Genomic DNA, 27,426 nt, shown 5'->3' on the forward strand with positions numbered 1-27,426 from the left:
ACATAAACATTGTTGCAACAATAAACATAAAAACAATAGTAACAGACAAATATAACTGATGCACTCTACAAATGAGGGACCACAATATCCAGTTAATATGTTAATAAGGCCAAGGACAAAATCCACTTATGATGCATAAACTGGTTCAATTTTCTAAAACAGTTTCAGTGAAATTATTACTGTTAGTACTATTTCTTCATTCTTTAAAAGTGAGTTAAATTCCCCCACAGTAATCAGCTCTGACAGCTTTGACCTTCTGTATATTATTCCTAGAAGAAGGGGCAGCGTATTTAAACATTTTTTGCCTAATTCTGTTTTAACTCTGGGGACCAAGATCTGCAGAATATCATGAGAGTGCAGGCTACATTGATTATGATTTTTTTTATACACATGTATGTACACAGATAAGGAGAAACCCAACAACAAAAAATATTGTATCCCTTCAAAGCAATGTCTTAGTCTGTGATAGATTTGTTTAACCAAGTTTCAGACAAAATAAGAATATCAGTATCAGATGAATAATACCAAGCCCATATCTTGTGTTGAAATCACAACACATACTCAAAGAACTCAAGTCTGGGCCTGGGTTAGGTTGAATATTTCCTTAAAAGTAGAAGCATGAGAACAATAGAACATTTTCCTTTTGCTGATTTTTTGTGTGTTGGCACTGATTGATTGCTCCTAACTTTTGGTGTACTTGGGTGATACGAGTAGAATGAAAACAACCAGTTATATGGACTAAATAGTTTAATAAAATAGGGAGTCATGAGATCTTCAGTAATGTGTGTGATCCAATTGGGAGATATCCTAAAATATTTAAAATCCCAATTTGTGCCTTTTCTAAGGGATAAAAGATGAGACACATTAAATAAAGTCCTCCTAGACTCTAAAATGTGTTTTACTTTACTTTTTTTTCAGTTGAATATTTGAGCTGCAGAATTTGAAACTAGAAGGCTGTTTTCACATTCATTAGCTAAAAGTGGAAAGTTTCTCTGTGCTCAATGAAAATTTGAGTTAAAAGGGCCTGTACTTGTGAGTAGGACATGTGACAACTAGTTTGGAGCCAATTCTGATTCAGTATTCAATTTACACAAGTGTGATATGGAAACTTGAAGCCTCCAGTGCACAAACAGTGAGAACTTACGTTACATTGAATAAAAACATCCAATAAAAATATTGGAATTAACATTGTTCACATATTAGTAGATTTTTATATTTTTAACAAAGGAAAAGAGTAGATGTCATTTTAAGGATTTTATTGAGATAATTGAACTTTTTTTGTGGAAAACCATGTTATACACAAATAATGATTCATAGTAGTGTTTCACATCCATCATAAACGTGCTTATGTGTAAACTTTAGTGGCATCTAGCAAAAAGACTAGGCAGAAATGGAATATAATATTCATAAAAATGTTTTAATAAGTGTATAATCACCTGAAAATAAGGATTGCTGTGTTTTCATTACCTTAGAATGAGCCATAGAGCCTGCCTTGTTGTGCCACCGTATTTCTACAGTAGCCCAAAATGGACAAACCAAACACTGGCTGTAGAGAGGGCCTTTCATGTTTTTCAGGTCCAGGGTGGGTTCTCCCACACCCTTAGAACTTTACTGCCTTAATGCTGATAACCCAGGATCAGCAGGCGTTTTGGTAATTCAATATTGCACTTTCATAAAGCTGAGGGGGGCGTTAATGGTCTCAATCAATGCAACCGAGGCTGAGAAATCCTGACTTTTGGCCCCTTTTAATTGTTAAACTCAAAGAACACTGGATCCTACATTTCCCACAATGCAACTAAATAACATCTTCCTGTAGGCTTGGTCATTTGGTCATGTCTTTCAAACCCCACATTGCCATTTTAAAATAACCACCTTCTGTTAACATTTTTTGGTCTGTAGCCCAAGCGAAGATAACCCTGATGACATCAGGTTTTTTCTCCCAAATTTTAGAAAGATCCTCCAGAGCCACAGAAGACATTTCAAAAACTGAGCAGTACTCCATGTGGTGAGTGGGGGAGAACGGGGTCGGTTGTCACACAGGTTGGTTGTCACATTCATCAGATCTCGGTCCCTAGAGGGCACTATCCAACTCTTCAGTGTTTCTCTTCTGGGCTTTCATACAATGAGCTTATAATAAAACAAACATTACCATTAAAAAGTATGAAGAGAGAGTGATGGTTAGGTAGATTTTTTTCTTAGCTATGCCAAAACATGTTGGGGATGCTTGTCACATTCTCTTTTGGGTTGGTTGTCACATGTTGGTATATACATATATAGTGTGATATATCTAGTTCTGTCTTACTTTTAAGAGAGCAAAATGAGCAGGAACTTTGTCAGGAAGGCAAACAAGGGTTAGACTCCTCCAGATGTGAAGCTCAGAGCAGTCAGGGAGGTGAAAATGCACAATATTGTTATATAAGGACAACAAAATGCACTTATAGGAATGCTTTTTCCTGTATATGTTCTCTTGTATATCAATTAAACTAAAACATTTTAAATAATTTTTTAAGACTGTCTACATTTTTTATTTTTCTCCAATAAAATAACACAGGGACAACCTGCCAACCCCACGTTGTCACAAGTGCACAAGACATATTTGATGGGCCATTTCTTTTGCACAGAATCAGCTAAAGGAGAGTAAGACCACTCTATTCCTACCTGACACTTTAGGCTTTGATTACAAATTAAAAGGAAATCTATTCAGTATACGATTTATGGGGAATTCATAGGAAAGTAAAAAGTGTGACTACCAACCCTGTTCTCCCCTAAACTAAACTTCAAGTGCCACTTTAAATATTTACCTAGTCTATTTGTATAACAAATGACATACCTGAAAATCTACATTGTGATATCAAAGATTTCAAAACTGATATAAAAAATGATTTTTAAAAATTTCTTTTATTAAAAAAAAGGAATTAATTTCTGATGTCACACAAAGTAAACGTGACATGAAACTAAGAGTGTAAAAGCTGAAGCCACTACTGTGATTTGTCTCTGTTGAGCATAGAGTCAACAACAAACTATTAGAAACTAGTGTGACTTATTCTCAGAGTGAGCTAGAGTTTCATGTAACTTAGCTGGGGCCATAGTGAAGTGTTGGTATTTGACACTGTCGGCGTGGGATCAGTAGATCAGTTGGACCTGATGGACTCAGGATCCAGAAATGCTTCTGACTCGCTGTGTGCTTTTTCTGGTTCAGCAGGTGACTTGTATTCGTCTCAACTGGCTCTAACATGAAATATAACAGTCCACACTCACCTTCAGGAAGTGAAACAAGTTACAAGGAAACTGAACGACAGCATATTCACGTGACGTGTAACATCAACAGGTTTTTCTGTCTTGTGACAGAGAAGTTTAACTGCAGAGAAAGACAAAGAGGTTTGGTAACATGACTCCAATGTGCGTGACTAAAAAAAAAAAGGCAAAGATAATTGAAAATAATTACTATTTACTGATAAATCCATGATAGGAAATGAAAATATGAACAGAAATTAGTTTACTGAATTAGTGACTGAACTCTTTCAGGATATGAGATTACAACATGAACCAAACTGGCAGCTGTGTCAGAGAAGACATTTCAAACGTTCAGATTGTGAAACAGCTTTTACTCACGCTGAAGATTTATGTAATTTATGACACTTAACATGGAAAAATGTCACTGGAACAACACAAGAAAACCATAATGATTTTGTTGGCCATTATATTAATACGCATGTCATTCAAACAGTATATTTTCTTTCTTTTCTTATCTCGTGTGGATTTATTTGGGATGTATCTGAAATAATTAGTGCTATATATTTGATGATGCAGCATTTTACATGACAACTGAGGCAATGCAAACACAAAATGAAGAGCCAAAGGAGGGAAGCTGGTAATATTTCAAAATTTTATTAACGAACATAATCTCTGAGGAACAACAGCAGTTCTCGCGCTCTCTGTACATGCAACTGTAGAAAATAACAATTTAGAATTTACTTTTCAGTTTTAGTCTTTTTTTCCCCATCCATCCTCATTTTCAGTTTCTCTCGTTTTTATTTTTTTGTGATTTTTTTTCTTTCATTTTTTTTGCAGGAAATCAACAACAGCTAAAGGTGAAAGTACTGGATTTCTGTTACAGCACTGACGATAGCATCAACAACCCCCCATTTATCCCCCCCCCCCCCCTTAGCTGCTCCAACAATATGTACACAAATAAACTACATTGTACAAATAAAAAAATGTTACATGTTACATCATAATCACCTGCAGCGAGCGCACGCAGCTCGTTGCTGTTAGAACCCCACATTCTACGCAATTTTTCAGACTAGTACAAAGAGGAGGGTGCAAAACGTCCTGGGAGGTTTTATTTACAGAGCTATGTACAGTATGTCTCTTTCACGCATTACAAGGAGGAAAATTTACACAGCGGAGACCAACTTCAACTCAAAACATACCACAGGTGTCAGAAAAAACAAAAAGATAATAAATAGGTTATTTCTCACCATTTAAAGAGTAGTTCTCCATGCTTTTATTAGTCATTTTCCATTCTAAAACAAAAAGGAACAAAGAAACAGCTACAGTCTGGGTTTTAATTAAAAAATAAACAAAAGAAAACTAGAAAAAAAGGCTTGAAATCGTGATTCTATATTATGAAAAAATAGCAATTATGTATATTTATGTCCAGTAAGAAAAAAAAACAACAAATAACAAATCTAAAATAAACATTATGAGTGAATGTGAGGAGAGTAGAGGTAATATGTTGCTGACTGAGGTGGTGTCAGGCTAGCATCTGTATCACCACGGCCAAGTGCTCTACTGTGCATCTGAGGACTGATGTGTGTGTGTCTTCTGTACTGAATTTATCCAGAAATAACTCTTTTTGCTAGTTTAATATTCACACTGGAGAATCGACGTGGATGGATGTGTTTAGTCTATTGCTCTGCGCAGCGGTGTACTGCAGACCGGAGGGGTGGGGAGGGGAAAAAAAAAAAATTAAAAATCGCCTGTCAGTTGTTCAATGCGTGACTGTCTTGTGTCAACCATCACCATTTCAAGCCTTTGTGGTTCAAATGAATGACTGATTACAGGAGTAAAAAAACAAAGGCAAGGGCTTAAACCGTTTTTTCTTTTCTTTTTTCTCTTTTTTAAAAAGGTGACACATGAAACGGAAACACATTTGATGTCTTGTAAACAATAGTGAGGGTGTGGTCGGTCAGGGCATAATAACGGTATACATTCTGCTCGATAAGCAACGTGATTGACATGCCACTGGTGTTTATGCTTTATACAGGAACAAAAACCCCTAAGATAAACACAACAACATTCAAAACTACATACACCGAGTTAAAAAACACACAAGGATTCTGTGAACAAAAGACACCCTAAACCTCTTCCCCAAAAACTGTGTAAGAAACCAACAACAAAGTAAAAACCAAAACATGGGGTTTTAAAAAAACCAAAAACTGAATTTCTGGCTATTTGTATCCAAATATGTATGTATACCAACCAGGATGTGTGTGTTACTATACATCTAGCCACCTTGTCTGCACAGTGTAATAGCAACAACCATTGCACTTGACTAGACATACCATACACCGCTATGCTGACTGACAGTGTGTAAATCACTTAAATGTTTCAGATAGTATTGCCATCAGGATACACGAGCCGCTCTCACACACAGACAGGCAGCCTATGTGGTAGGTCAGGAAAGCTTTTCAAATGACCCACTGAAAGTCGAATCACTACCAGTCATCACAAATCACCATTTTGATGAGATTAATTTTTAAACTGAGGACAGTAAAAGTTGACTCAGCATAGACTGTTTCTTTCCCCCTCCGCTGTTTTGTTAATTTAAACTTTTTAGTTTATTCTGAGAAGATTTAAGTCTCGTAACTGTCTGCTTGGGGCCTGACACAATAACGTGATGATGGCAAATGCCAAGCACACAACGGTCATATGAGGAAGTAACCTAACATTTAAAATCCCTGACAACACTAGCCAAAACCCCTTGCAGATTAAACATGTATAAAACTTAGAAGGCGGATGTGACTGGAGCTTCATGTTTTTTATTGTTGTTGTTATTGTGTTGGAATCCTGTGAGGGATCTGAGCTCCCTATGGGCTGTACTAAAATGTTAATATATTTAAAAACACCCATTCAATTGAAAGGCCACGCGCGTCTTGTACAAAGCCAAATAATGTTCTTGAGTTTTCTGACACCACTGGCACCATCCAGTGAGTAAAGCTGGAACAGCACCTAGAAAATGTCAACTGCTTTCCAGTGACGGAGGAGCAGACAGACTGACACACCGATGTTAACAAATCTAAGTGGAATGACACCTGTAAATGGAAGTGACAACTCTTCAGTCCAACTAATGCAAAAAGAAAGGAGGTGATGAACGACCCATGTCCTGTCAGTTTTAGACAATGATGTTTTGTGATGATTAGAAATGATTTCAGTCCAATTTTTGTATATTAAAAACAAAATAAGGTGAATTAATTTGAAACTATTACACATTTATGTTATGCTTTTGCTCATGAATGACATCTCTCTTACTTTCATCCCACCCATATATATCTATGCGACTTTGCCCAACAATGAGTACATTTTTTTTTTCACTGAAAAAGGCATTTTCTTGGTTCGAGATTTTTCAGATATACTTGTGTAGTAAAGCAATGAATAATAATCCTCTGTCTATTCTTTAAATAAATCCTCAACAACTCTTCTGCTACATCTGAGGGACTATATGGTGGTTTGGCCTGTGAGAGGCCGGTTAAATCCAGAAGTGGTCTATGTCAGCTATATGTGTGTTGTTTGTTGTGGTGATCCACATCCAGGTGAGTTGCTTTACCTTAGCCTGGACTGAATCTAGAGATGGGATCATACAACTGTGCACTGGAGTCTTTCAAATACTGACAGAATCGTGTACACATTTTGGCCCATGGATATGAGGGGGGAAAGTGCTGCCCAAAAGTGAACTGTACATAAAAAGATCATTTTTATTTCTTTTATGTTTTTTCTTTACACTTAACTGAGTGATATTACAGTACATAGGTTATTTACAACTGTGCAGTAATGTGTGGCAAAATAAATTATCTAGAAGGCAGCAAGAATACATTGGTTAACGAATATAAAAACTGTACATAATTTACGGAATACAACTTTTTTTCAGTTTTCTTTTGTTTTTTTTCCATTAAACTAATATTGGCTCTGTAGTGTTTCAAGTCACTTCCTCAGAAACAATGAAATGCCCAAGTAAAGAAATAGACAAAAACAATATTTCTCTCCACCTGCCAAAACCACAATTTTCTCAATAGTCTCTTTGAATCTCAACATTCGTTATGTTTGTTTCTTCTGGTTGTCCTGTGGTGTTTTTGCAGTCCATGGCGGTCTGATGTGTTTGTGTTGGAGCAAGCAGGGTAGCTGAGGAACACTCCGGTCTGTCCTCAGGGATCCGTGCCTGTCCCCTTCTGTTTTAGCAAGGCTGAGAGGCTGCAGGATCAGTCTCTTCCTCTCAGACGTGCGCACACATCGATATCCCTCAGCTGTATTCCAACCTGCTGCAGGTTCTGCCGCACAACTGTTTAGCTCGGCCTGGTGCAGTGTGAACAGAGAGGGTGTCCTCTGGGTATACGGTCTTATAGCCCCAAATCCTTCGCCAGCTGGTTCTAGCCTCCTGGTCTGTCTGTCCCAGCTGTCTTGCTTTAGATACACATTGAAGATCCATATAATGCACCACAGCTCCGTTGACATCTTCTGGGTCAGCGCGCTGCACTAGTTCTCCTAGCCCACCAGGAGCCCTGGGTCAACAGGGGAGGCTTCTCTCCTCAGTCCTCCCTCAGGACAGGCACCACGCTTTTGGGTGAGCTCCTCTCTGATAACTCCTCTCAGTGGTGGTGGTGGGTCTATTGTAGCAGGGACCAAAAACGAACGCAGAAAATATATCTCTGTCCCCTGTCTCACTGTAACTGAGCGCTGAGGAGTTGTGTCCCAATGTCAGAGCCTCAAAGCAAAAACTGTTTTTGCTTTTCACGGTCTGATCAAACGAAAGAATAAAAACTTTTGAGGATGAAAGTGCAAGTTGTGTATTTTCTTTTTCCCCAGTAAAAACAGGTTTCCTTCTTCACAGAAGGGAATCAAGAGCAAGTTTTTCCATCTGTACTCTTTTTCTATATAATATTTTTTCCTGTCTAAAGTCCTCTTTCAAACTTGCTAGCCCTTTCCATTCGTTCTGTTCAACGAAGTCTCTTTGAGAAGAAGTGATTCAGACGAAGTTTGCTCTCTATCTGTGAGCACAGATGTGTCACGCAGGCAGCAGGACAAAGTCATCGTTGACATCGACCATTGGCACGTAGAAGGACGGCACTTCGTTGACACAGAGGGACTTATGCCCTGCTGGGTCCAGCTCCTGAACCTTCAACTGCCACTCCATTCTTTGCACTGCGTTGAGGGCTGCTGCCTCATGCTGTTGCCGCATCAACAAACATGTCTAGGAAAAGGAGAAAGTGAACATAAATCCACCTGCCAAGCACTTAAGAGTATGATATCAATGCCTTTAAATCAAGACATAACCGCACATATTAGCCGACTACACAGTGCTGCTATTTACCTTCATGCGGTCATATTTATCATCCACGTCCTGGATCCAGGAAATGAACTGACGAGCGTTGAAGCGATCTCTAACAGATTTGTTCTCATCACCCTGAGAAAACAGAACAAATACAATGCAGATGATGTTATAATGACTGCCATATTCTCTTTTTAAATCACTCGCAACTGACTCAACACTTTAGTGTGTATTTGTATATTTCCTACCTGGCTTTCTGATGGCATGTTGTATACTTCAGAGTCCAAAAGCATGGTGCAGGCGCTGAATGGCACAGCCTGATTGGCTATTGTCCTGGCAGCTCTGCAGTGGACCCGTAACACTTCCTGCTCACATGAGACGATCAGCTTCTCCTGTGAACAACAAAATAAAGAGAGATAATATGTATTAGATATACAGATGGACTATAAGATGAATAACAGGCTGGTTGGTGGGGTCAATAGAAGTGGGTCTTGATCATAAAGCTGCTCTGTCCGTTTTATTAAATTAGATTTCTGCCTGCAGTTCACTCTGGCACAGCCAGAGTAGAGGGTATGCAGATTTCACTTCATTTCTATTAAAAACAGACTTTGATCTTTCATCAAAGAAGTGCTTATGGCGTTCAGTGTATATCTGTGGTGCTGTATGTATGAAAGTGGGAACAGGGAGTGAGCAATAACTGAATTAATAGATAAGGAATAAGCTTTGAAAATAAGAAATGTGAATGTGTCATGTTATGCAATATATTCCTTACCCGCTCTATGCTGTGCTGCAACCTGAGCTTCCCTCTCACTGCCTCCTGTTGTCTGAAGAGCTCCTTCAGAGGTTCTGACAGCGATGGAGGTGGGGCAATCTGATGAACAAACAACACAGACCGTTCATATTCCCCTATGACCTATCAATTTTATTATACCAGAACAGACAGTATACACTCTATAGCTTATATTAACATTTCCACAGTAAGACATTATACCACTAAAAAAACATGCCATGCAATAATAATAATAATAATAATAATAATAATAATAATAATGAAAACAATAAACATTGTTTCAGTACTGTCAGCTATTAGATCATTTATCAGATTCAGGGAATTTACCACAGGGATGTGAAGCTTGCTGAGGGGCTTGCCATCCAGCAGGTAGGAGCCGGTGTATGTCACATACTCGGCATAACACTGTGGGGCCTGTGGGGTGATGTAGCACAGAATCTTCCTCTTTTCCTCAATCTTCTTCCTGATCTGCAGGTATTCAAAGTAGGGGTTGGAACGGTCACTGTGGTAAGGCTCAATATCATCCAGCTTGATGGCATTGACCACTACAGCCAAAGTCTGCTGGATCATTTCCCTGGTCTGCTGCATTGCTGTGTTCACGAGCTGGACCTGGACCTGCTGCCCAGCCGAGCGTGGAAATTTCCTCTTCCGTGGGTGCTGGGTCTGAGATTCCTCTTCATCCATGGGAAGAGGACGACCTTTAGTGGTCTTACTGAGAACCACTGACGCCGAGGTGGTCACAGAAGTAAGTACAGACACTGCTGGGGTTGAATTCGATGCAGCAGAGGAGACACTAAGCACAGTTTCTTTGTCTTTCTTCAGAGCTGAGAAGGTAGAGGTGGGTGTTGGAGTTCTCGTAGGAATAGGGTTAATGCTCACTGCTGGACTGGTTGTTACTGGGGTGGCAGTCGCAGAAGAGGTTATGGTGGAGGTAGGAGGGACAGCAGCAGCAGAGGGATTGTTCTTGGCGCGATTGCGGGTCATCCTTTGAGGGATTTCCTCCACCTTCTTGGGGGTATCTATAGTGGGGGACACTGTAGTCAGAGTCACCGGGGTCAGCTTGGATGTGGCCTCTTGAGTGTCGGATAGTTCCATTGTGCTGGAGAGGGTGACTGCCATTGGGATCTGCGGAAAAGGACTGCATGATAAGGACTCTGCTACAGGCTCAGACATCTCCTCCTGTCTCACTTCTGACTTGACAGCTGACACTGAATCCAGGGGTAATGGCAAAGACTCAGTCAGGGAGTGGATCTGCATGTGATGTTGCTGAGTTGCGTCTGATTTCACAGGCGAATACAACAGATTGGGATCCGACTCCTCAGGTCCTCCATAAGGTCCCTTTCTTTCCAAAATGCTGCTCTGTTGTTGTGTGAAAGACAGAGAGCTATTGACTGGCACACTCTGAGGCTCAGGTTCCAACTCTTGCTGGAAGTTAGCATGTGGTGACGGTACAACCAGGTCTTGTCCGGTAGGTTCGTCTAGCCCTAGATCTACAGCAGGGCATGAAGTCTTAGCTAGGCTTGGTAGGTCCACCTCCATTATGTCTGGGTCATCTACATCTGTGATGGTATGTCTAATGTGGGTCGGTACAGTCTTGTTGTGATCAGCTAGTTCTGGGTCTCGAGACTCTGCTTCTTCAGACTTGTCTGGGAGTGGTAAGTCAGGCAAGGAGAACGGTCCCAGGTCATCCAGTTCATCTGCATCAGCAGAAAATGGGTCTGCCCAGGGCACCACTGGCTCAGGGCCCACAGCTGGAGCCAAGTCACCATCAGTGGTAGCACTAAAGCTGTGTGTGCTCTGTCTGCTGCCTGGCTCTACACATGCTGATTCTGTGTCCATCTCTGGACTTTCCTCTATGTTAGGCTTGTTGCAGTCCTGGAAGAAAGACTCCAGCCTAGTGGAGGATGATGAGGTGTTTAAATAGTTGGGTTCACCATCCATAGCAGTGTCAGGCCTCTCAGGAGAAGGGATGTCAGCCACAGCCTCCTTCTGCTCATCAAAGTCCTCGGGGCCCTCTTTGTGCCACCTGTTCCAGGTGGCGTACGGGGGAGTGACAGAGGGGTGTCCAGACATGTGCTGCATGTCGTTGTCTGAGTGAGAGTAAGGACTGGTTATTTTGGAGACAGCAGCCTCTATCTCCCTGTAGGTCCTGTGGGGAGATTTGAGGTCCATATCAGGATTCCAACCCATGTTATGATCAAAGCAGTTTTCTCCATGGTTGGGTGCAGAGTGTGTTGGGGAGAGTTGGTGGACCTCTGGATCCTGATGATCCGGAGACTCTGCAGGCCAGCTCTTCCTCAGAGGATCCTCAACTTGAGGGGAGAAGGCACAGGGCTCCGTTGTATGCTCTGGCTCCTCCATTACACAGTGATCTCCATCAGCTCTTTCATCCAAATCACCCTCCTCCTCCTCCTCCTCCTCATCTTCCTCCTCTTCTTCATCTTCCTCCTCTTCCTGTTCCTGTTCCTGTTCATGTTCCTGTTCCTCTGTTACAGAAGGAAGATCTGAAAGGACCAGGTTAGGCTCACTGTGGTGAGGTTCAGAGATGTCATCGATGTCCAGCGGTGGCAAAGCAGCAGGAGCTGGGGTTGGTGGTGCAGCAATGTCGAAGCAGGGCTCCTGTGGGTCTGGTCTGTGAACTGGTGTTGAGGGTTTGGGCAAGAAACTGTTGTACACACTGTCAGGAAGGTGCTCATTACCCTCTGTGCCAGCAAGAGTTGGTGCTGACACATCTGGCGTTGGATGGGCTGGCTCCTGAGGAGACAACATTCTTATTGGGGAGAAATAGGCTGATGACAGGCACTCCAGCCTATCCGCAGATGCCGATTTCTCTTCTAGAGTTTGTGAGGAAGCTTGATCAAATTCTGCAGCTGAATCACTCTGCTGTCGAAGGAACTTGTCAGCTTCAGCTTTGAATTCATCCTCCAGAGGTCTGCGGACATCAGAGGATGCAGAACGGCTGACAAGTGGGAGCTGGAGGTTCTTTGCAGGAGTAGGGCAGGTGCCCTCCTGGAAACCCTGGGAGTTAGAGTACCTGCTGGGTGGAAAACAGAAAGACATTAGAAAATAGTCAACAAAGTAAAACTCGCTTTAAATAAATCAAAACAAAACCACAGTTAATTGTAATGTTTAAATACCTTTCAAAGAAGGAAGGTGAGCAAGCGTTCATAGACATAGTCATAGCTGAGGAATTCTGGCAGTCCAGTCCATCCAGCATGATGTCAGGGTAATCTTCTGCACTGCAAGATGGGGTCCGAGGAGTCTGCATGACTTCTTCATAGCTGGGGCAGGAGATGACAGATGTTGGCGTGGGGACACCAGTTGGCCTGTTCTGATCTGGTCTGGGAGAAGCAGGAAGATTCTCCTTCATTTGGTGTCCAGCCAGCCAGTCCTTAGAGTTTTGACTGTCAGTGGGCTGGAACTTCCTGCTTGGAGACATCATTTGGGCTGGGAGACCCACTTCCTTCAGCTTCTTCTCTTTAAGACCAGACTCCAGGCTGTTGGATTTCTTTGATGATAACTCACTGCGATTTTTCCGGACTTCCTCTGTGGACTTGGTTTTGTCCTTGAGTTTAGGATCCCCTGACTTGGGTCTCAGCTTCTCCATCTGCTTCATCCTTTCTTTATGCCTCTTGTGGCGCTCTTCAATCTCCTGGTCTTTTAGACTTAGCATCTGACCAAAACTTGTAATCTGATAATCACCGTCCACCAGCAGTTTTTCGCGTGGACGATTATCTTTCCGCACTGTGTCTTTGGACTGAGTGAGCTTTTCATTTTCATCCTTAGCCTTTGATTTGCTGTGGTCCATTCTGTTGTCTTTGTCCAATGTATCCCGATTTCTGTCTTTTTTCATATCAAATTTGGGACTCTCTTCTTTTGATCTGTCTTTCAGAACAGTTACCTGGGGCCCATCTTTCAACCCCAACTTCACATCCTCTTTGGAGTGTTTAAATGACCCAAAGCCATCCATGTATTTATTCTTCTCCTCCTTAATTTTTTCCTTGTGTTTTTCTTTTTTCTTTTTGTCCTTCATTCTGTCACTGATGACACCAGTTGCTTTGTCCTTTTTGGACATCTCTTTTTCAAATTCCAATGTTTTATCAAAGTCATCTTCACCATCTCCTTTACCTCCATATGGGAAAGTATAAGGGTCTGCCTCAAGTGGCATGGGCTCTTTCTCAAAGGGTAAGCTCTCTCTGCGACTGTAAGATTCTCTGATCTCCTCTGTCTTGTCACGTTTGTCCCCTTTGTCTTTCTTGACCTTTTCTTTCTCCTTGTCATGGCTTTTCTTGGATGAAGATGAAGAGGAATGTCGATGCCTCTCTTTCTCTCTGAACTTATCCTGGGGTGTAGATATAGACAGGGAGTCTCTCCTGTCTTCAGTCACATCTGTCAGGCTGATGGAGTCATAATAACTAGTTAGGACTGGCTCGTGACCTCGGTCAGTGAAACTGTCCGAAGAGATTTCACTGTTCTTGTCATTAGAGTCATCCTTGTAGTCATTCATAGCTTCCTCCTCCAATTTTTCTAAGAGGGACTTTTCATTCTCACCGCTGCCTTTTGAGGGTTTTCTTTCCTTAGAATGGTCCAGCTTGTCTTTATATTTGCTCTTTGTCTTTTCTTCACTGGTATCCCTTTTGTCCAACAGCTTCTGCTTATTTTTCTTTTCTTGATTTGAGTCCACTGACATTCTGTCTTTTCTTTCCTTATGTTTTGCATCCACAGAGTCTTTCTTGTCTTTGTTATGTTTCTCTAGAGAGCCTTTCCTCTCTTTACCTGTGTCAAATGTGGCTTTTTCTTTCTTCTTCTCTTTGTGTTCTTTCTCTTTTGCCTTGTCAGTGTTATGTTTAGCCTCTGCAGAAGATTTCCGGACTTTTTCTGAAGGGAAGTGATCCAGCTCATCCTGATCAGGTGTTGAGTCTTTTCTGATGGAGTCAGACACAAGTGCACCACCACCATTGTAGCTGTCCTCATCATCATCACTTTCATCAGTGAAAATGTCAGCTATCTTGAACCATGTTTTCTCTCGGATTTTCTCAGGTTTTCTTTCCTCTTTCTTCACCTCGATGAAATCCTTTTCCCTCTCAGCATGTTTGTCTTGAGAGGCCTTTTCTTTCTTGTCCTTGGCCTGTTCTGATGACATCTTCCGATCTTTGTCTTTGCCATGAGACTCTTTATGTTTGTCTTTGGCCCCTTCCTTCTTGTCTTTGGTGCTACGGTCTGCATCCTTTTCCTTGACAGCTTTTTCTGTGGCGCTTTTCTCACTCTTCTCCTTCTCCTGATCAGCTCCTCTGTCTTTTGTTTTATCCTTGTGCTTATCAGCTTTTGTCTTCTCTCGCTTTTCCACTCCCTCACCCTTCTTTTCCTTCTCCTTTCCAGAGTGGTTTCTTTCTCTGATATCAGAGGATTTACTGACAGCATCAATGTCTTTGAAGAAAGAATCATTGCCATATTCATCTCTTATAGATTCTTGCTTGATTTTAATGTCCTTTCTTTCCTTCGTGAATTCATATGAGTCTTTGCGGTCTCGACTAATGTCCAGAGAATCTTTCTCTTTTTTGTCTTTGAGAACATCTGTGGACTCCTTCCGCTTTTTTTCTTTTTCAACTGAGTGACTGGAGTTTATTTTTTGTTTTTCAGACCAGTCTTTTTTCTTTTCATTTGTCTTTTCTGAAGAGTCTTTGTCTTTCTTCTTTGATGTGACTTCCTTCTCAGATCTTTTCTCATTATGATCTGATTTCTTGTCCTTGACTTTGTTTTCTTTCCTCCTTGTCTCTTCCTTAACAGTCTCAACAATTAGTTTAACAGCATTGTTGGCTTTGTATTCCTTGTACTCTTTGACAGGAGCGTCCCAGCTGTCATCTCCATACAGGGAGGAGTCCGAGGACATCTCTGAGCCCCATCTGTCATGATGGTCATCTGAGGCACTGAGCTTTGTGTCCTCCAGGTTGAGGAAATGGTTGTTAACATCATAGCTTTCATACTCTGACTCTTCCTTCTGTGCCTTTTCCTTTTTACATTTCTCCTTCTCCTCCTTGGTGTTTTTCTCCTTGTCCACCTTTAGATGCTTTTCTTCTTTCTGCTCACTTTTCCTGTCTGCCTTTGAGGAGGACTTCTCCTTGGACTTTTTCTTCTTCTCCTCTTTGTGAGCTTTTTGTTTATCCTCCTTGGGCTTCTCCTTCTCCTTGACATTTCTGTCCTTGTCAGATTTTACAGGCTTTTCCCTCTCTTCCTTATTTGTCTTGTCCTTGGTTGAGTCCTTTGTTTTCTTATTTTTCTCCTCTTTCACTGTTCTATGCAAATCTTTTCCAGATGACCAATCCTTATCTTCAGACTTGCTTTTTGACAGCCTATCCTCCTTTTTTGAATGGTCTTTTTCATGTTTAGATAACTTGACTTTGCTCTCAGCAGGGGATTCTGATTCAACAATTAAGGACTTTTGCCTTGAATCGTCATAATCAAAAGAATAGCTTTTGACAAATTTCTCATTCATGTCTTGATTAAGAACTAGACTTGGAGCTTTGTCCTTTTCCTTATTTTTGTGCTTGTGCTTCACTTTATGCTTTTTCAGCACTTTGCCATCTACATCAGTTTTGGAGGCCGTACTGTCTGCATTGGAGTTTTTGTAGAGCTCAGAATTTTTCTTGTCTACCGTGTTACTGTGCACATTGTTATTCTTCTTTTTGTTCTCCTGTGCTTTCCTCTTCACTTGTTTTATTGACTCCACACTGGAATCAGCAGAGGAGTAGTCAGACTCACTGGACAGTCTTGTTCTGACAGAGTCTGAGAGAGAACTGACGTCTGACCATGTCGGAGATGACACTGTCTTCCAGCCATCTGTCCTCCACTGCTTTGGGTGCTGTTCTGCTAACGATGGCGTTTGTTTCTGAGAGTTCAAGTTTCCGTGGGAGGAGGAAGAGGATGCGTTAAAGCCAGGGGAATCTTTCAGGCTCGTTGCAGAAGAGTCCTTTATACTATTTGAGCCCTTATCATCCTCACTCTCCATATCTCCACAATCAGAGTCAGATGTACAAAATTTGTCATTTACTTTACCAAACCTGACTTCTTTACTGACATTGTTTTTACTCTCCTTCTTTCGCTTCTTTTTGACTTTATTCTTGTCTTTTTGTTGTTTAGAGCTCAGGCTGCCAGAGTCTCTAGTCTTGGTATTTGTTTGTTGGGCCTGTTGCCGTGGCGTAGGCGCTGGTGTGAAACACAACGTCCTATCATCCTCGTCTGAACTGTTACTGTCAGAGATGATCCGCCTGACAGTTTTCTTTGGTGTGAGCGAGTTGCTTTTGGAATAGGTTTTAACCTCCATCTTGGGTATGGCGATGAAGCTGTTGGGCTTGGTGACCGGTTCCTTACGGAAGTCTTTTTTCAAGAGGTGCTTGTCGTCCACAGGGGGGACACGTTCCTCCTCATCATCCTCATCAAATTCATATTCATCTTTGACGGGTGTGACTGCAGATTTAGGAGGGTCTGCTGTTTTCCCTTTCAACTTCAGGCCCTTCTCAAACTCTGAGTCTGTGTTATTGCCATCAACAGAGCTGGATGGGGCAAATGAAGGGGCATCTTCCTCCTCTGAAGATTCTGTTGACAGTAAAAAGAGGCAACATCAACACACAATTTACATGAACACTTACAGCCCCATCTACATGTTACATAACCACTAAATATCTGCAGTACATAACTGATAACAGTTGTGTAATTACGTAATGTTACATACCTGATGAACTTTCTTCACTTGAGGTGTAAGTGCCTTTCCCCAGCAACAGATTCAGCATTGTTGGAGAGTTGGCAACCTTCAATGGTGTTTCACCTCGTCTGTTGCTTTGACGTGGGTCTCCTCCATACCGTAAAAGTAGCTTCACCACCTGAAGCAAATAAAAAAAGAAGTTTATATAAATTGCAGTTTAAGAGGTAATTTTAACCAATTCTTGTGAATTTAGAGGTCAAACAAAAAGGTCAATGTGCCACTAGTTTTACAGATATTATTAGGTCATACACATGAGTCATAAATAATCTTGACAAAGAGTCAGAGTAATGCTCTTCCTACTTCCCTTACAACTCTTGATTATAATGTTGAGTGATCAAACATTAGCTATCTTTATTAACAATACATATTTTATTTACCTTGAAATGTCCATTGTTGGATGCATCATGTAGAGGAGTGTCATCATCTAGACCCTTGGTGTTGACCTCTGCTCCGGCTGCCAGCAGCTGCTTGGCCACATCATAGTACCCCCGGTTGCACGCCTCATGCAATGCAGTCCAGCCTAATCATAAGAATAATTGCCATGTCAGAGGTTTATGCAGCATATGAATGAATTTATGTCACTACATGAACAGAATAGAGGACAGTTTGTACACAAAGCCTCTCACCTGCAAAGTCTTTTACATTCACATCAGCTCCCTCGCTGATGAGCTCCTTGATGCGGCGTACCTCTCCACGGATTGCTGCTCTGTGCAGCCGAGTCTCTCCTCTCTCATTTCGTTTATTCACTTTGTCTTTGGTTTTAGATGCAGAGTTTGGCGTTCCCTTCTGACCCAGACTGGACTGTGACTGATGCTTTGGTGTTGTGTCTGGTGATAAGGGACAAACGTGAGACAGTTCACTTCAGCACTTGAATGGATTACATTTTAAAAAAAGATGCATAAATCATTATTTCCATTTGTATTACTACTGCTATTCAAAACAGCTTGTGGGAAGTGCTTACAGCCACAAGGGGGCAACCTTACTCTAAGAATCGGTGGCAGATTGGTTGGACCCACTTAACTTGAGCTCATTTCATCACATTTACGAGATTAAACCCAAGCCTTAATCACATTTACATTATTGAGTTTGCACAGCTATTGTCCCAAATGATATTTGAAACTCACTTACTTAATCTATGTCCATGCCTTCAGGCATGCAACAAAGAAATTAACATATAAATAATAATGGCTATGCATTAGCCCTCACCAACCGAATTCTACCTCAAATGTCAACAATAAGAGGAAAAAGTACAAAACTGCAACAATGATGTTTTTTTTAAGAATCTAATACTTGTACAGCCATATGCCTTTGTCTAACGGCAATAAAAGTTTCATTTGAGGGGATACAGGACAGAGAAAATGTAATGAATAATTGTCAAACAGCAGATAAGACATTAGATAACAAATAAACAAAAGCTAAATGTTTTTCACTTTTGAGTGTGATTTGTTTCTGCTGAGATTGCACCATTGGTTCCAGGCTAACGCAATACCAACAGGGCAGTTACTTTCATTTCCTTGATGGTCCTATGCTGCAATTCAGACAAACAATTCCATTGTTGTAGATGAACAAATATGTGACTGTTATGGCTGGAAAGATAAAACAACCACTTTCACTGTTGCCATATGTTTACATTGCAACTGTAATGAAAGTTATTATGGATTTGCTTGTATATCTAAATTCTGTCCAGAGACAGTGTAGGTCTGAGATTTGTCAGAAATACAGCAGGCAACCTCCATAAATAAAACAGAAACAATCAACCTCATGCCTCAGCCCCCCGCCTTTAATTATTTACCTTCATTACTCTTCCACACACACTTTCACAGTCTACATATTAAGTTCCATCCCATCCCTCTTTCCTTGTCTGCCACCCGTCTACAGGAGACGTGGCCCCCATGATAAGCACGCACCTGGACTGTTGACGGACTCTTCAGCTGTCATTTGCATGAGCAAGGCCACCTGCTGCCGCTCAGAGAGGGGGTACCCGGCCCGGATCCCTGGCATCCCCATTCCAAACGGCAAGCCCGCCTTCCGGGTGTTGGTGGGCTCTTTTTTAATGCGCTTCCGCTCTGGACCTGGTTTCTCTGTAATGAAAGTGAGAGGTGAGAAGCAAAGTTAATTTTGTTTGGCTGCGAGGACACACATGAAAATACACATATATACATATATATATATATATATATATATACATTAGGGTGCATCAAATTTGAATGGGAAATTTTAATTTCAAAATATCAATCTGGCTGGCATTGCATTTTGTTCCAATTAACATAAAAATGATTTTTGCAAAGTTTTGAGGAAATCCATTGAGATTTAGGGGTGCCACCTAACACACAAACTTTTGTGAAATTTCGAAAAATGTGCAATTTTTAGTCTAATTGCCAAAAGGTTGACCCAGAAATGCTGTGTACAGTGAACTTTTATACAGTAACATGTTCTATAGGGTTATCAAAGTATAATTAGTTTGTTTGCCCTTTGGGCAACTTGGGCATTTCTCAGAATTCAACTTTCAAGATTCTCCATTCATTTATCCTATAGACAAAATGAATGGAGGTCAATGGGAGATGTTCACGTGGCCTTTCCCTGAGATGGTGCAGCAGTTCCACTGAGCAACATCAACAGGGAGAGAGAGAAAGGAAATGGAACCTGAACTCTGAACCTAGCCAGTGCGTCTCCCCCAGATATGTCTCCCCACCTGCCACCCAGGAGTAACCCTTTTATTCAGGGATTAGCTTTCGCTTGCAGCGGCGAAATTTTGGCTGTTGGCTGCGGTCATGTTCAACTGCCTGCAGCACATTACAGGTTAAAATTGCAGGTGCTGCTCCTTCCTGGCCACTGCAACGAACTCAGATGTGAGCTTGATGCCACGCTCGGCACAGTCATTGACCACATTCACTGCATGGACATTGACCTCACTTTTTTTGAACGCAGCATTGGTAGCCCATTCCTTCACATCGAGAGACAGAAATGCTGGATCAATGTTCAGCTGGTGCATCCCAAACCAGCAATCTGTATTGGCGAGGTCGGGCAAGCTGGTGGTTGGCAAGAGGGCAGGGAACTTTGGCTTGCCAAAGCGCTGCTGTGGGACATGCATGGGGAGATCAGCTGGCTTGTGCTCCAAGATCGCACTGGCAAGTGCACGCTTGTCATCAATGGGCACCTTGCTGCTGAAGAGAGCCAGGGGTAACATCTCACCTGTCAGGTACCAGCGATGCCTCTCTAGTGCCTTATATGCCTCATCTACAGCCTTGTATGCCTGCAGGCGGTGGTAGAGTGTGAGGTCATTCCAGGCAGCATCTACAGCTTTCTCGCAGGTCAGCCACCACTTTGCATAGATGTGTGTGATGAAGTTGGTAAATGCTCGAATCTTCGGCACCTGCTGCCGTGTGGTGATTGTGCCCTGGGGAAGCAATGCGATGTGCTGCTCCATCAAGGCCAGCTTGAGACTGTAGAGCAGCTTGGCCATCCATCGTGCCTTGTGGAGCGCTCCCGGTCGTTGTAAGGTCAGTGCAGTCTGCTCTTCACCATCTGCATCCAGAAACACAAGACACAGCTGCACAAACTCACGGTAGTCACCTCGCTTGTAGTCAATCACTTCTTTTGCGCACGTGACAAGTTCAGCACGTAACTTGCCCAGAAATGGTTGCTCGGTGTTGGCAGGAATGTAGCACCATTGGGTGCTGGATTCTTGTGGTAACAGGTTCCAGTTCTCTCTCAGACGTGTGAACAAGGTAACCTCTGGCGAGCGTGATGACTCCACCTTCAGGTGTGTGAAAACCTGGTTCAGGAGGACCTCACCAATGTGGTGCCGACACCCAGACCAAAGCAGTGGTCGGCCCAGTGAGAGCTGTATGGCAATACAGGCTGCCGTGAGATGGCCAGTGTTTGACGCAGTGGTGTCAAATGCCATATTGACAACCTGGTCAGTGCAGCACCAGTCCTGCAGCAACTTGCATGTCAACCGGGCAATGATCGCTCCACATGCCTCATTGGTCTGCTTCTCATACGCTGGGACACCAAGCAGTTTCAGCCGCTCTGCATCTCCGACCACCACTGTAAGACGCTCCTCCAACTGGCGCACATTGCTGAGCTTTGGTGTTAACTTGCTGTCCCAGTGTAGGGTGCACAATTGAGGTATATAATATAATTGTATAATATACAAAGACACAACTACATATATAGTAGTAATATGTAATAAGAGTATACATACCCAACACAAAACAAAATATAAAGATCTGTTTTCTTGAGCTGCAGTCTTTGAGAGCTCTACGACGACCATTGAGCACTGTTACTTCATCCAACAAAAACAGATGTGTGGTGGCACCCCTAAATCATCAAGTATTGGAAAGATATTTTGACTGTGTTTTTTCTACATATATTGGAACACTTTTAGCACCCAGCCATATCAAAATTCAAGAATTTTGTTTTTTGATGCACCCTAATATACATACATACATATATATACATATATATATATATACATACATATATATATATATACATACATATATATATATATACATACATATATATATATACATACATATATATACATATATATATACACATATATATACATATATATATATACACATATATATACATATATATATATACACATATATATACATATATATATATACACATATATATACATATATATATACACATATATATACATATATATATACACATATATATACACATATATATACATACATATATATACATATATATATACACATATATATACATACATATATATATATATATATACACATATATATACATACATACATATATATATACACATATATATACATACATACATATATATATATATATATATGCACACACAAATCTAATTTGCTTGTGCAAGGGAACAGTAATAGGTGTGTTATTAGTGTTTCACTGTTGATGACTTTCAATATTATTATGAAATCATCCTCCACATGAATACAATTTGTACTTCTGTGTTGGTATGAAAAACTAATTAAGTATATAACAACAACAGGGCTGGGACTACTGATTATTTTCACTTTTATTTAATTTATTTTTTTAATGAGTTATTTAGTATTTATTTGATGAGAAAAATAATGACAAATAAACTTATATTGCTTACTTAAAGTCCAACAACACAAAGCATTCAATGATTAAACAAATCGTGTACATAAATTAATCTTTCCATTTCCACTGCAAAAAGTCAGCTACTTTCTGCTTCTCTGTAAAACACATTTATATTTTCATACTGTATACGCAGTCCAGTATGTAGAGGTTTGCTGGTAGAAAGGGGTGACTTTTATGTTTATTACCCAGCTGCCCCTGAGGAAGGGAGGGGCCAGCAGGCAGCGTGTTTATGTCTGTCTGTCTCCAAGCCAATCAGTCTGAATCGGGAAGAGAAGGAAGAGGGTGTGACTTGGCAGAACCACAGTTATTATGAAATAGTTGGTGTGCATTTCAATTCAACATGGCCTTGCCAAGGTCACCACATGCCTGCCTGCTCGCCTGCCAGGCTGACTGGAGACACGGTGCTACTGGACAAAAGCAGCTGCTCCACAGAGACACACCCAGCAATTATTTTCAGTGGCAACATACCATGTGATGACCCTTTGGAGAGAGTAATGCTACACATGATGACTGTAACATTTCATCACCGGGGGCAACAAGCTCCTATAGCCCAGCAAGACAAAACTAGCAACAATACACACCCGTGCCGCAAAGAGAAAATAGAAACAGCAGAATCAAAATGTGCATCTGCAGAGATATCAGAGGAGCAGTGGATGTGTCTGAGCCTGATTTTTGTGGGACTTTTTTTCCATTCCAAGACTGGCCCCATTGCTCAAGGCCATAAACACATAAGGCAAGAAGGAAACATGGTGGATTGCGCTTCCGGTGGCTAAAGGCTTTCCAGAAAAACATTTTTCCAGTCACAAGTACAGAGCTGATGAACTTTCACTAACATCTGTGAATACTTACAGCGAATGTGCCCCCACCCCTCTTTGATACACTCTCACGTTCTCCAAAGCATTTGCCATTTAGACACATTCCTTCTGCTAAGACTTTAACAGCAGGAACCACAGAAGGAGCCCAAACATGTTTTTTGAGCAGCAGAACAGAGAAAGTACTACGCTAGCTTTTCCAGGGTATGTTTACAAAATTGAGAACCAGAAAGGTGGTTATTACCCTGATGCACAGATACAGGGAAATGCTACTAAACAACATACAAGGCCTCAGTCTTATGACTCAGTTACAAGATTTATCATCAGTGGCAGCTACTGGTCCGCTCATCTCTGGCATGAATTAGACTCCAGATAACACAAATCTAAATTAAGATGGGACAGTTGTTTCACTTACAGACAATGATCATTGATTCACATGAACAGCTATTGAGCAAAAACAGCATCGAGCAACACCAGCTAAGCAAACATGAAAATTGCAGTATGATTTTATTTTTATTTGATGGGAAGTTGTGGGGGAAATGAAAAGCATAGACATTAGGGGTTTGACGAGACGAAAACGCGGTGATATTTCAAGTCGAAGTGAATTTTGTCTCCCGAAGCTAAAATTAAGGGGCGCACCAATTAAAAAAGAGAAAACGATCGGTTTTCTATCGCTCATTCGCACTTCGTCTTCTTTTTATAATGTCACGTGTGGATCATTAACCTTTTTGCAGCTTCTACCTGTTGAGAAGATCTCACAGAAGTAGGAGATGAGGAGAGGAGCAGGTTAACCTCAGGTCTCTACACTGAAAGCCTGAAGTAGGAGGAGCAGGGAATCTAGCGCAGCTATGGAAGCCTAATGATGCAAAAAGTAAAATGAGTCACACTACCAAATTATAACACAATTTATATGTTGTTCTACTTGTGTGTTTATGTGATACAGGATTTGTGCAATTTACTTTCATTTCTGTGTTTTTTTTATTAGCAATATGTTATAATTTATGATAATTGGATTCTTTATTTAATTTATATGTATATATTAGAATTGTTTCTACTCTTTATAATTTACTTTTTGGTATTTGTGATTGTATCTAACTTTTGTATTTATGGTTGTTATTTCCATAAATACCAAAATTATCCATCTATAAAATATCTATATGGGGAAACCTTTTACAGTGCTGCATACTGTATATGATAATTATATATTTAGAAAGTAGAACTAAAGTGATTCATTACAAGATGATTAGTTAAAACATTTCAATTCAATTTTCATTTTGTGAGTTCAAATAAAAGAACAGTCATGTATTTCCTCATTGAATTTTTCTTAAAAATATAGTTAAAATCTCGCCTCGTCTCGATCTCGTGAACCCAATATCGTGTCTCGTCTCGTGAGCGTGAGTGTATCGTCACACCCCTAATTGACATACAAAATTCACTCCATGTGTTTATTGTTAATCATCCTGACAAATATGAGGAAAGATACAAATCAAAATGGCTTAAGAAGTAGGGATGCCTAAATCCTTAAGAATTCAATATTTAGTTAATTATTTTTTCTAACTGTTGATTAAACATGAAGCATATCTGACACACTGAAAAAACAGATGTAGCCTGCCAAATACATACCTTATTAAAAACTATTAGGTTTTCCTGGAGAAAATCTATCACAAATTATGTTCACCCGCATAAAGACATCAGCTTGCAGAGATCACTTGAACCTGACAACAGTCAAGTTATTTGACCCATCATCAATTTAATTGTGTGATTAACATTAATTAGCAAAAGCTGATATGACCTGCCAGTGGTTAGCATTGGAGCTTAGTACATCCGAGTGTTTTTCCAATCTTAGTGTCAGAACTCAAGACACTAACCGATGTGTCCAAATAATTTTTCACATTCACACACTTGCATATGGGCCAAAAAGCACTGCAGGCTGTCGCAAAGGAGAGCAGCGCTGCAACAGTAACAGGGTGAGGTGGACATAATACAGTAAAGAAAGATTTAACATTTGATTATATCAATCCATTATGATATGTCCCGCACAGTCCTAACACTGATCCTTTAGGTGATTCATTATCACAGGAGTCAAAAATATATATCACATGTGGATCATTATATTATACACATGGACAATTACATGACATAGTGTGACTGCTCCCACAGCATGTCGTTCTGTTGGATGTCTATTTAGGGAAGACGGCTAGGGCTTTTTATGTGTCTCAGTAAAATGATATTACTGAGCTTACAGACAGGGTTGAAACCTAACTCTCCCCACTGCTTTGAAACTGGACTAACAAGACAAGAGCAAAGGAGAATAAGAAAGAAAGATGGCTAGGAATAGTCAGCCCATGAATAGATTGCCTACCTGAGCCAGGGGAGGGGACCACAACTTAAATGTCAGGTTATAATAGGGATAGCTTTTAATATGGCAGGCAGACAATACTATAGTGTTAGCCTACACCAAAACAAAGAGACTGTCTGGTTCAGTTAGCTGGTTCATGACAAGAAGAACCACCCTAACCAGCTCAACCAGGTATGTTTGACCGTAACACGTTACAGGGAAACAATTTTCTGTTTGGGGACTTATAAAAATTGCATAAACAGGAAGTTAAGGCAGAAGAGACAGGAAGTGGCCAACAGGATGTTTTGTCAATGCTTTGTATTGAGCAAGAGACTCATAAATATACAGTATGAACATAGTGGGTTGTACAGTACTCTCTCACTTTCTATCCTCTGTCTCTGTCCAGCTGGAACATTTGCTTCATATTGCTTTAATCAGTTATGCTGCGAGTATACTCCTTCTGTCTGCTGGTTTCATTCAGAGCCAGTTTGTCTGGAAGACAGACAGAAAGACAAATCTCTGTGTTGTAACCTGCCAGGGAAAAAGGTGTGTGGGCTGCAGATCTGTGAAAACCACTGTCTCCTTTTGCAACCCACTCTACATGGCTCAGCTCACACCTTCCCTCAACGTTCACAAACCTGAGCATTATTGCTGTGCTGCACAACTGAGCTAATGATAAGGACCAGGCTGCAATTACAAGTAATGTCTTAAAAGGTTTAAAAAAAGAAAAAAAAAAGACAAAGTGACTCAGTTTGAATGTACAGTATGTAGGTAAAAAAAGACAAAAAAACAACCGACTTAGGTCTATATCAACACCGAGCCAACTAAATGTTAAGTTTTGGCCTACTGTACATCCTTATGAGGCATTTAAACATAAAAAAACAATACTTTTCAAAAATGCCTTTCAGAGTGGAACAACTTCAAATGTCAGTCTTTTCTTTTTACTGTGAATGGGGGGAATCTTTCCCAAAAGTCTGACGTAGGCAAACTCTCTCTTGATCACTCATTTTGAATGCCAATAGTGCCAATCACAACAAAGAGGTGTTGTTACATATGAGCATAAATATATGGAGCCACCACTAATAATTACTTTCATTAGTAAGTAATAAGTTCATTTTTTTGTCTATAAAATGTTGTGAATAAAAGACGGGAAAAAAATCAAAATTACTCAGACCTCAAAATAATATAATCAAATTGTTTGTTTCATCCAACCAACAGAAACAAACATAACTAAATTACATAAAATAAAATAAAAAACAGCACATATTTATATTTATGAAGCTAGAACCAGCAAATGTTTTGAATTTGTGATTTATAAAATGAATGAATAGTTAAATTAACCATAATTAACCAGCACAGTAATATATGTCAACAAGTTGTACAACAAAGTAGTATGTTTGCTTTAGTCAGACATGAGATAAAGGATCATAGAGACCAGCTGGCGACGGAGTGAGGTAACCAAACTGCGTATGTCCTGCTCTTTGTACAGTGATGTCAGAGATCCAAAATGTTGCCATTTGTCAACTAAGAAGCAGAGGAGTTGATTTCCTTGTTTTGTTTTGTGCTTCGGTGTGGATGGAGGTATTCCCACAATCAACCCTGAAATCACACGTGTGGGCAGAACAGTTTTCACATGTAAACAGCAGATTCAGATTTACCCTCCTCATTGTGGGGGCGTAGTCTTAATCTGACAAGATCGCTCTACCATCTATCCCTCAAGTCTGACTGCTGCTGCTGCTGCGGACAGTGGTGTGAGGAAAAATGGGAGAGAGGGGCAGAAGGAGGATGACCTCAGGAAGGAGGAATGCTGCTGTCTAGCGCTCGTCAGGAGGAGGTCAAGGAAGGCTTGGCGATTCTGCATTGGGGTGAGAATTGAGTTTGGTTGGTTGCTTTGATTAACTTAATCTTTTAATTTAAAAAATTTGCAGTGTACTGTCCTCCAGCATACGGCATATATTGCTGTCCTCCTTCAGCCTGATTTATTGGCTCTTGTAATATTTGTTAACACTATGCAGGCAACTTGCTTGGGCATGCCATTCAGAGGCAGAGCTGATAGCA

General features: G+C 40.7%; 1 protein-coding gene across 3 annotated transcripts in view; it reads right to left on the bottom strand.

Moving 5' to 3' along the window:
* Positions 1-3,888: 3,888 nt before the first annotated feature.
* ankrd11 (ankyrin repeat domain 11) overlaps positions 3,889-27,426 on the bottom strand; it is a 117,112-nt gene continuing 93,574 nt past the window's right edge. For 2 of the 3 annotated variants that reach the window (XM_062423485.1, XM_062423494.1), the window contains 10 exons: positions 19,002-19,175; positions 17,721-17,921; positions 17,472-17,614; positions 17,065-17,212; positions 12,473-16,928; positions 9,663-12,372; positions 9,318-9,416; positions 8,794-8,937; positions 8,588-8,680; positions 3,889-8,467 (listed from right to left, as the gene is read on the bottom strand). In XM_062423485.1, coding sequence (XP_062279469.1) covers positions 8,282-8,467; positions 8,588-8,680; positions 8,794-8,937; positions 9,318-9,416; positions 9,663-12,372; positions 12,473-16,928; positions 17,065-17,212; positions 17,472-17,614; positions 17,721-17,921; positions 19,002-19,175 — 8,354 coding nt within the window. In that variant the 3' untranslated portion in view covers positions 3,889-8,281. The remainder of the gene's footprint in view (positions 8,468-8,587; positions 8,681-8,793; positions 8,938-9,317; positions 9,417-9,662; positions 12,373-12,472; positions 16,929-17,064; positions 17,213-17,471; positions 17,615-17,720; positions 17,922-19,001; positions 19,176-27,426) is intronic. The other variant, XM_062423503.1, reaches the window with a different exon arrangement.

Source organism: Scomber scombrus, chromosome 1 (assembly GCF_963691925.1).
Source record: "Scomber scombrus chromosome 1, fScoSco1.1, whole genome shotgun sequence".
NCBI classification, from domain to species: domain Eukaryota; kingdom Metazoa; phylum Chordata; class Actinopteri; order Scombriformes; family Scombridae; genus Scomber; species Scomber scombrus.